Source organism: Arachis ipaensis, chromosome B01 (genome assembly GCF_000816755.2).
Source record: "Arachis ipaensis cultivar K30076 chromosome B01, Araip1.1, whole genome shotgun sequence".
NCBI lineage: Eukaryota > Viridiplantae > Streptophyta > Magnoliopsida > Fabales > Fabaceae > Arachis > Arachis ipaensis.
The window spans coordinates 134,736,762-134,747,544 of NC_029785.2; the positions used below are offsets into that span (position 1 = coordinate 134,736,762).

The 10,783-nt window shown below is 35.2% G+C and overlaps 1 protein-coding gene across 4 annotated transcripts; it reads right to left on the reverse strand.

Annotated features, from left to right (window-relative positions):
• On the reverse strand, nucleotides 5,695-10,777 carry LOC107620337 (chitotriosidase-1-like). Of its 4 annotated transcripts, none has more exons than XR_002350274.1 (3): nucleotides 9,677-10,777; nucleotides 9,398-9,566; nucleotides 5,695-5,748 (listed from the first exon to the last, which is right to left on the reverse strand). XR_002350274.1 is itself a non-coding variant. In XM_021106185.1 (3 exons), the coding sequence occupies exons 1-2, from the start codon at nucleotides 10,734-10,736 to the stop codon at nucleotides 9,544-9,546; spliced, it is 1,083 nt and encodes a 360-aa protein (XP_020961844.1). In that variant the 5' UTR covers nucleotides 10,737-10,777; the 3' UTR covers nucleotides 8,834-9,172; nucleotides 9,497-9,543. The 4 variants fall into 4 exon arrangements, 2 of the variants coding, with proteins under 2 accessions (XP_020961844.1, XP_016178002.2); XR_002350272.1 differs by lacking the exon at nucleotides 5,695-5,748 and adding an exon at nucleotides 8,834-9,172 and having other exon boundaries at nucleotides 9,458-9,566; XM_021106185.1 differs by lacking the exon at nucleotides 5,695-5,748 and adding an exon at nucleotides 8,834-9,172 and having other exon boundaries at nucleotides 9,497-9,566.

The window sequence follows — 10,783 nt, forward strand, 5'->3', positions numbered from 1 at the left end:
CTTTGTTGAGTTCTTAGACGTCATCTGCTCTATATGTCACAAGCACAATCCATCCATATTTATTTATTTTATTTTTGTTAAAAATATGTAATTATTCATTCTAGAAACTGTAAATTTATCAAAAATATTTATAACCTTCTTATTTATCTTACATTCGAATTTGTTAGGTTTGCTAGGGGACTATTTTCCTAAGCGCCAGTCATGACTCATTTTGGGCCGTGACAATTCGTTAGTTATATGACAAATTGATAAGTCAATCACTTAGTTACAATTCGTTAGTTATATGACAAGTTGATAAGTCGATCACTTAGTTATTAAAAGTATATAGGAACTTGTATAATTTTTTTAGTGACTTAAAAAAATTAAACAATTAACAAAAAAGAAAAATTAAAAGTATAGAAATTGCTTAGACAAAGGTACAATCTCGTTTAAAATTACTCTCAAACTCCTTTCAAAAAGAAATTTACTTGATGATGATATAACTTTGTTCCAAGTGTTATCTAAAATTGGGTTGTTTTTTGCCTGAACGTGAGGCCCAGACTCCTTTTGGGATAGCGTCCGATGTCTACTGGTATCAAGGTGCCGCCGTCCGAGTTCCTCGTGAGGAGAAGAAGGGGTGGTACCTGCAAATAGGGGTGAGCACGGGTAGCGGGTACCCGATTACTCGTCCGAACTCAAACCGAACCAAACCGATGACCTTTATTTTTTTTTTTTTTTTAAAAAAGAAAGCTCAACACAATAAAGTGAAGCGGCAGGAACGAAGGACAAACAAAACAAAATATAAACATCAATAAAATTGTAATCCGTTGTCATCTCCGGCATTGCCATCAACAACCAAACGGATCAACTCCACACCATTCTTTGTAACTCAAGAAGGACAGAATCTTTACTCCTTCAACATTTGTCTCTACTCTCTGGAAAGTTCTGCTATTCCGCTCTAACCAGATATTCCAAACAACCGCACAGAGTCCTATCAGCTATTTCTTTTGTTCAGACTTTTCACATGTTACTCCAGTCCAACTCTCAAAGAACTCTTTAACAGTTCCTGGGATGGCCCATGCTCTATCAATAAACATCAACCAAGCACACCACACCTGCCACGTAAACTCACAAGCAAAAAATAAATGATGTACAAATTCTATGTCCTTTTTACACAATACACAAATATTATCATGGTGATTAATAATGCCAAGTCTACTGAGTCCCTCCTTCGTGTTGACCCTGCCTACTAGCACAAACCAAGCAAATAGTTCAACTCTTCGAGGAACCAAGCCTTTACAAATGGAGCTTGTGAAGTTGTAACTTGTGATGTCGGCTGCGAGAGTCTCTTTCTGAAGCACCTGCACTAAAGAATTAGTAGAAAAAATACCAGTTTTATCATATTTCCAAACAACTGAATCCTCTCTATCAACCGATAACCTTACAACCTGTAACCGGTCGTGAAGTTGATTGAGCAACTCTAACTCCCACTGGAAGAGATCTCTCCTCCATTGGAAGTTCCATACCCACTCTAACCCGTTCCAAAACCCACAGCCCCTATTACGGATCCTTATTGATTTGAAACAGAGAAGAGTCTCGGAAAATAATCTTTCAAAGAACCACCTTGTAACCAATCATCCTCCCAAAAACGAATGTTTCTGGCATTTCCCACCTCCATGGACAGACCCCTGATCATCATATCTCTTGCCTGTTGCTCCTTAATATTAAGCTGGCATATATCTTTCCACGGCCCCCTCTTGATGGCAAAGGTTGGTTTGATAACATTACCGTCGGGTCCAACTGATTACAAGAGCAAACAACCTTCTTCCACAGCGGGCAGTCCTCCTTTGAAAAGCGTCACCACCACTTGAACAGAAGCGACGCATTCCTAATTAGAGCATCTCCCACCCCCAAACTACCTAACTTTTTCGGAGCTTGAACTACCTCCCATTTCACCAGAGGTATCCCGTTTTTCCCATCTTCTTTACTCCACAAGAACCTTCTTTGAAGCCCAATGATCTTTTCGGCAATCCCCTTTCGGCAACCGATTACCTTTGTTAGTGATCGGTTCGGGTATTGGTTCTAGGGGTGCGAAACTCGAACCAACCCATGAACTTGATCATATCTTAATTAAATAAAAAAAATGGCTTTTAGTGAGTTTTGCAACTCGTAACCCTAACACTTTGAAAATTAGACAAATATTTCTATTGCCATTATGTATTTAGCTTCTAATGTTTGGATTTTAATGTATTTTGATTTAGCTTCTTTGAATGATTATTCACTAGACTTTTGTATTTAGCTTCTAATATTTTTATTGCACTTTTGTATATCCATTAGACAAAGATTATTCGCTATTAATATGTTTGGATTTTAATGAGTTTAGTTTTTAATGTATTTGGTGTTTAACATGTTTAGATTATTTCTATTGATGTCATACATTTATTGTACTTGTTGAATTTTTAAGATAAAATTTTGTTTTTTTTTTTTATGAATTTCAAACTCATTGGGTATCCAATTACCCGAACCGAACCAATCTGTTCTTAATCGGTTTGGTTTGGTTCGGGTACATGACAAAAAAAGTAAATTCGAACCAATTATATTTTGACCGGTTCGGTTCTAATTTTACCTTGAACTCGAACTAAACCAACCCGTACTCACCTCTACCTGCAAAAAGATTCCAATACTTAAATTAGCAAGGATTTTAGGCAGATTTTTAGTAGACTACTGGGTTCGAAGTATACTTGAAGTTGTCAGGATATTTATAACAGTAAATGTAGAGTTGATAACTACCTTTTAGAGTAGTTCCACCTTTGATGGTGGATAACCAAACTTCCATTTAATAGAAAAGTTGTCGAGATCTCTTTTTTAAATGAAAAAGATAATATATAGGAATAAATTACTTATTCAAATAAATAGGACTAACGTAATATTATCGCGTCCCACTTCTATAAAATCGAGTAGATGTCGATCTAACTAATATCTATTTAATTGAGTTTTACCTATTTTAAATCTAGTTAAAGAATGGACTAAGATATAAGCAAACTTCATTGTGATCTTTATCATGATACCGCTAGGGATGGCAAAGCGGGCCGGCCCGCCCCAACTCACCCTGTCCCGCCTAGGCCCGACACATAAACGGTAGCTAACCTAAGTTTTCACACAACATTATATATTAACTACGAGAAACCAAATATTAGGAACACCTCAGAAGTCCTCTCCTCCACAAGCTTCAAGTCTCCAAATATTAGGGGTGACAAAGCGGGCCGGCCCATCCCAACCCGTCCTATCCCGCCTAGGCCCGCACCACAAACGGGCAGACCGACCCGCCCTACCAATTAAAATGGGTTCAAAATGCTAGTCCGCCCCGCTTTATGGCAGATTGACGGGTTAGCCCGCTTGACTTTTTTTTTTAAAATAAAATTCATTAAAATTAACTAAAAAATAATAATTAAAAAATCAAATACAAATAAAAAATAGTCAAATTATAATATAATTTTTTTACTATTTTTTTTTAATTTTTAACTTCAATAAAATTGTTCAAAATAATATTTGTCAATAGAATCATCTTTATTTTAAAAAATAAGTCACATAATTTGAGCATATATACGAAATTGTAAAATAAAATAAATAAAGTTAATAACTCAAAAAAGAATAAAAACAAAAAATGAAAAAAAGTGTTTAAAAATTCTATAATTATTAATTTTATAATAGTAATCACTCTTTTATTTAATTAAAAAAAAGAAAAATAAAAATCTTCGGCCCGGCGGATCGGCCCGCCCCGCCTCGCCAAAATCCGCCAATTTAGCGGTGCGGATTTGGCGGATTTTTTAAATTTGGCGGGCTCCCATTTCTAGCTCGACCCGCTTTTTTTAGCGGGTTTAGCGGATCGGCCCGACGGGCTCGACCCGTTTTGTCATCCCTAGATACTGCCATTGTATTTACATTAATCATGTAGTACAGAGGAACTTGTATAATGATCTATTTCCAACGAGATTTTACACACACTTTGCTCCATTCCTTTCATTCTAGTTCTAGTAATAACAAGTTGCCATGCTTTAAAATCATCATAAAAAATGATACATATTGAAAGAAATAAAAATATTGTCGGCCCCGGTGGTCCAAAATCTCGTTCCTTCAATTGGAAAATTTTAAGATTGTATGGTATTGTCAAAACTTTTCAAAAATCAGTTATTATTTAAAAAATAGCGACACAACTCTCTGCACACGAAACTAATTAATACTTATTATTATTATAAACATATATTAAAATATATGTATCTTAAAAATACATAATAAATTTATTATTAATGGAATATTTTAAAATTTTTTATTCAATAAATATAAAATAAATGTGTTAAAAATTAATTTTTTTGTATTTTTAATTTTTTTTAATTTGTAAACTTAATATATGTCCTTAGAACATAAGATACATGTGTCTTTAATTTTAATAATTATTTTTAGCATAAAAAAATATTTTTTTTAATACTTAATACCATACCGATGAAAGTTGTGAACAACTTGAACAAGAGATTGTACTTGCAAACCCGATAACACCTTCACTTATTTTCACTTTTACCTCTCCTAAATCCTATTTTCACCACAACCATTTCATCGCCGCAGTCCCTGTGACGACGCTCATCGTCGCCTCCCCTGTGACGCCGTTCATTGTCGCCGGCATGAAGCTTCTCACCGCATTCGCCCGCTGTCACCGCAACTAAGCCACTTTCTTCTTTTTTGTTCTGCCGTTGCCCCAGCGCACCTTTGCCCAGTGTCCTCCCAAACGTCGTGTCCCTGCTCAGCGTCGTCGCTGTCGCAGCCTTGAACCAGTGTCGGTTGTCCTCCTTGCCGCGCATCTTCACGGCCAAGTCCGATCCAGTCCGTCATTACACCACCATCCTCCCCACCAAGAGTCCCATGTGCTTTTATTGCGTTCGTACCCTTTTTTTTCCAGACTATATTGGAGGGAGAAGAAATTGAGAATTTTCTTTGATGAGCGGTGTTTAATAATGAACATCCACGTCTTAGTGAAAAGAACCATTCGCATATATAGTAAAATGAATATCCTGCGGAGTATGTATATGTAGAATCAAGCAAATCAAGTAACATACTAACGGTATACTCAAATAAACATCCACTTTAGAATGAAAAGAACCATTTGTATACATAATAAAAATAAACATCCAATTTAGTTAATATAAAACAACTAACAAGACAGCAGCAGCGGACGGCACTGGAATCGCGATACAACAGCAGTGCCAATGACACAGGATTGCGAGAGAACAGTTATGGCAATCAACAGTATACCCAAATAAACATCCACTTTAGAATGAAAAGAACCATTCACATACATAGTAAAATAAACATCTGACTTGGTTGATAAGAAATAAGTAACGAGACAGCAGCTGTGGGGGGCACCAGGGTCGCGATACAGCAGCGACGACGGTGGCACAGGATTGATTATGATTAAACCTAATTAATTCAAAATTATGATTAAACTTAATTAATTCAAAATTTGATTTTTAAAACTAAAATTAATTTTTTTTAACCTATTGTTTAGATTGTTAAAAAAAAAGTATTGTTTCCTGTACTTTCTCATATTTAATTTAGCATTTATAGTTTGATGTGAATCTTATATTACATGTTATTACACGGATAATATGCAAATGGCTTTTACATATATAGTAGTATTATTGACGAAAGTTTGAAGGTCACATATCGAAACGTCTGTATAGTGTATACAAAGCTAAAAATTAAAAGTGGTTAGATTATTTATGGGAAAGTATAAGGAGACAATATTTTTATTGTACAATGTATATAATGGGGTTTAGTTGAAATTAAAATTAAATTATGGGTAATTAATTAATTTTGATTTTTTTTAATTTGAAATTTGAAACAAATTAGAATTACCGTCAGTTATAGAACCAGAACAACAAACTCTCTCTCTCAAAACGGCGTGACCTCCATTCTCTCGATTAATCCGAGAATCTCGTCACTTCAGCCCTCCGTCCGGCACCACCGCCATCGCCACCGGCAACCACCGTTGCCTACCCTCTCTCTCTTCCCTCTCTTCTCTTTTTCTTCCCTTTTTCTTCATTTCTCCTCAATCCCCTGTACGTTACCCCTGGTCTTTGTGCAAAGCCCAATCCCAGCAAGAAACCTCAATGCAACCCAGCAGTGGTTGAGCTCTGTGCCGCTGCAACACCGCCTCTGCTACCCCTCTTTTTTCATTCTTCCCTTTTCACCAACGTAGGTTCCATGCTTCCTCCTATCCGTGTTCTTTCGTTTATTTATTTTAACTAATTTTTAATTCTGCTTTTAGTGTTTAGATTAGGTTTAGATTAATAGATTGATACTTTTTGAATTCCAAAATATTTAATGGCCGATTTTTCTGGATTGATTGCTGCTTAAATTGAGTTTAAAATTCCTGTTTACATATTGTGCACACCATATGCTCGATGAAATGTTTGAGTGAAACTTTTTGTTTAATTCTTATGTTTGGCCAGCATTTGTCTTAAATTTTGTTATCTTTAGGCATTATAATTCAGAATTGTGTAATGTTAGGTTATTTTTAATGATGTTTAGATTGCGTTTTGACATGGCACTTGATTATTAGTTTTGTTTAAACACCAAATTGGTTTAAAATTTTAAATTTGGTCATTTGATTAGTGTAATTTAAGAAGTGCATATCATGTTTAGTTAAGTGAATTGAATAAAACTACCTATTCATGTATGTTTTAAACATTCCACATAGTTGCCATTAGATTATTTTAAATTCCTATCCTTATGCCTCCATGCCATGCAAAAACAAATAAATTTGGTCACAACTCACTTCACAATTGAAAATATATGCTCTAAGTGACTAGTTGATAAGTAATCACCCATGATATGCTTAATGCTTAGAGACCTGCATGAATCTTATTAGTGTAGTATATTTTTAAATAATATAAAAGAGAACTTACTGCATTATTATTGTTAAGAGTTTTGATGAAAATGTAAATTAAATAGAATAAAAAGAAGCATGCATGTTTAGATTATGAATATATGTATGAGTATACATGATAGATAACCTATGCATTAACAATACAACTGAGTAATGAAATAAGTGCATGGTAGTTGCATGTGTTGCCTTTTGATATTGGTGGTACACAGTGTGATGTAACACAGAGAATATGGGTAGTTAAAATGCTTATATAATAGGTAAAATAAAATAAGTAATTTAGTTACTATCAATAGGTGATGTTGATGCATTTTTTTCCAAGTTAATATGGGTAGGATGATGTGGTTCAGTTACATTTGTGTATCTTTCTCTATGGAGTTTAGAGAGGATTTTTTTGCATCTCATTTATTAATTGTTTATCTAAATAGTTTCCATTATTTGATTTGAGTGTTTATTTCGTGATTATAGGTCATGCTACTATTGAATGTTACTGAGGTTGAAAGTGAAGAGATGAATTTTGGCTACATGGTTATCTTCAAACAGACACGTGAGATGTTCATTTCTGTAGGCGATCAGATGTTCAATTTACTTGTGAATGCGGATGGTTATTATTGGCTCCCTATTTCTATGTGAAGAATATTATTTATGACTTAACTAACTATCGTGGTTTGCAAAAGCTTTTTCATTAACACGTTAATTTAGTGAATATCTGGTCGTGATAGGAAAAAAAATAACGCTACAGTATTTTCAGTCAATCTGGATGTTCATTTCTGCTTGATTTTGGATGTTCATTTTCTTCATATAACTGGATGTTCATTATCATAGAACAAGGAATTGTCAGTTTTCACATTCATCCATTAGCTCACTGTTGCATCTGTTCAAAATGAATCAAATTAACTAGTCCCAAGATCAAATATCATGAGGGCAATGTTTTACCAATTCAACTCATTCAAAATAGAAAAATGAAAAACATATATCCTTGAATACATTCATAATTAAAAAAATGTCATAATAGCAACTCTCTAGATGGTAACTTTCACTTTCAATCATTATGCTTAAGAGAATCCAAAAAAATACAATCACAACAACTTAACAATAGTTATATAGGATCCACGGTTATGTCCCTCTAATTGCACAGGAAAAAAAATAAAAACCAATCTAATGTCACGTCGCTGATACCTGCAATATGTTTTCAAATTAATAATCAATAAACAAGATAGATAACACGACAATGTAACATTTAAAGAATCCAGTCAATATTTGACTAATTCAGTCAATATTTTGTTGTGTTGCTTTATAGGCATTTAGACTTCGACTAATATAGGAAAGCAAAAAGGCTTGGTATTTTATGGCTTAGATTTTGGCTTGCGTTGTGACATAACTAAGGGTAGAAAACTGAGTTAAGTGGGGTTATTGTTATATTTGTGCAAGTATGGTCTGAACTAAAATTATAAAATGGGCTCGAAGCTTTACATGTTTAAATAAAGCCAAAATATAATGACATATATACTACCATAATTGGATTAAGAATAGCTGAGTCCAGAAGTAAAACTGAATCCATAAACATCTGATTTTTCTAACCCTATACGGTTAAACACTTAAACCTGTTATTATATAGTAAACCTGGAAATGGCAGAAACTTGCTTAGCCAAACATATTGAAATTCTTAAAAAAATATTGCTCACGTAATCATCTATTAGGCACTTCCTTCAGCAATATTTATTCATTTTTGGAAATTGGTGTATTAATATTGACCTCACTACCTTGTACTGTTTAATATTGGATGCTGTCTATGGTAATTAGTAAGTAGTACCTATATCACTTAAAATTGGTATTTGATATCTCATATCAGAAGCCAGTATTCGTATCATACATGCATTATTTTACAAAAAAATACAAACCATGAAAGAATTAACAAAAAAGAAAAACATCTAAATAAAATAAAAACTATAATAAGCATGGATACATGTGAATGTGAAAACTAACAATCTGATTACTTACTACAGTTTTCATCCAATTAAAGGGACAAAAAAAATATATCATGAACACCAAAAATCTATCATGAACACCAAACATCCAATACCCTGGCGGCAGTTCTGATCGGCAGCGTCTCGCCCGGCAACTAGGTTGCAGTGAAGGCCAGATGTTCAGCGACGGCGCCGAGCTTGAGGGCAACGCACAGGTCGCTTGCGTTCACCTGTGACCTTCCTCGGTTGCAGGTTGCGGGGCTCAGGGTTCTAGCGCCGTCAAGGGGCTCTGCAGCGAATTGGGAGGGTTTGAGTGAGAGGAGGGAGGAGAAACAGCGTAACAAAAGGGATTGGGAATTTGGGAAAAAAGTGGAAATAGCAAAAACTTGGTAGTGTATTAAAGTAAACAGCTATAATAGGATTAGAATTAATTTTCAGCTTTAATTTCAATTTGGGCCTAATAAAGAGCCCATTGTAGGGATTGTATGCATATTTCATTAGGGGAATCCTTTATTTATATGTTTGATATAACATTGTCCACCTTTAACATTAAGAAATAGAAACATTTATTTACTTATTTATTTTCCCTCGCCTGGCCTTTGTTATAGCTTACATCAGTTAGGCCCTGTCCCCTGATCTGATGAGCCGTGGCCTTCGTTCTTAAGGTCCCCAAATACTAGAAGCTGCAAATACAATGAAAAGTTATCATCTAATTAGAATGTGAAAACAGAACCAAAGAAATTTGATATTGTAACAAAGAATTAATTAATTCGAATATTAGCACAGAACTCACCAGTTTTGGAAAGTGTCCAATTATTATCGTCCCCACCAACTTGCCATGCAAAATATCCAATCAATCCAATGCTCTTAGCATAACTAACCTTAGCAGAAACACTCTGAGTATCATCATAACCAACCCAAGTAGTTCCAGAATAACAATAATTCGTCACATAAGTTGAATTATACACAGTTTGTGCCCCATTATTTATGAAACTCCTGATATCCCTATACACAGGAGTTGAACCTCCAGAAGGAATTGAACCAGCACCATTAGCACCCGCAAACAATCCATGAACATTAGCATTCACCAAAGTCCATGCATAACCATAAAAGGGTAACCCAATTGCTAGTTTGTTGGGTGGAACTTTAAGCTGGTTAATCCATGAAACATTGATTCCTTCAGATCCACTGAATATTCCACTTGGATTGTACAACGGTGCTGGTGGCTGTGTTGAGTTTCTATACCCATCTGGAATGAAAAGATCATAGACCATAACGTTGATCCAATCCATGTTGTTGGTGATACCTTGAGCAGGGTAATATTGCAATGGTGATATCTGGTTAGAGCCAGAAACTGCACCAGACAACAAAAGTTGTGTTTTTCCTGAGATTCTAGCTTCTTGTTTAATGGCTGCTCTCCACTCATTGAGGAGAAAACCAAGGTTGGTCTTGTCTGTGTTTGAGTTAGGGTACTCCCAATCAAGATCAAGGCCATGGAAGTTATTTGCTCTTGCTACTTGAATCGAAGAGTCTATGAAGGTCTTGCGGGAGCTGTTCTGTGTAGCCATTGTAGAAAACTTTGATGCTAAAGTAGGACCTCCACCTCCTCCTATGGAGAGAAGGGTTTTCACTGCAGGGTTCTTTTTCTGAACGGTTTGTGTGAAGGTTGAGAAGGTGGATGAAGGTAATGTGATCTTGTTGGTGTTTGAATCTAAATCTGCAAAAGCACAGAAGAGATGTGTGAAGTAAGAGGAATCAATGGCTGAAGCATCAAGACCACTGTCATAATACCAGTACCCTCCTTTCACTCCTGCAGCTTCTGCATTTGATGAGAAGAAATCGAGTTGCAGCATCAACACAAGGATTGTGAAGATGGAAAGTGAGAGAGTATTGGAGTAAG

Bases quoted from the DNA above. Each gene is read 5' to 3' on its own strand.
- LOC107620337 (XM_021106185.1), bottom strand. From the start codon at position 10,736: ATGCTGCAACTCGATTTCTTCTCATCAAATGCAGAAGCTGCAGGAGTG. The intron at 9,567-9,676 runs GTGAGTTCTGTG...TTGTATTTGCAG, and splicing joins TTGGACACTTTCCAAAACTG to CTTCTAGTATTTGGGGACCT.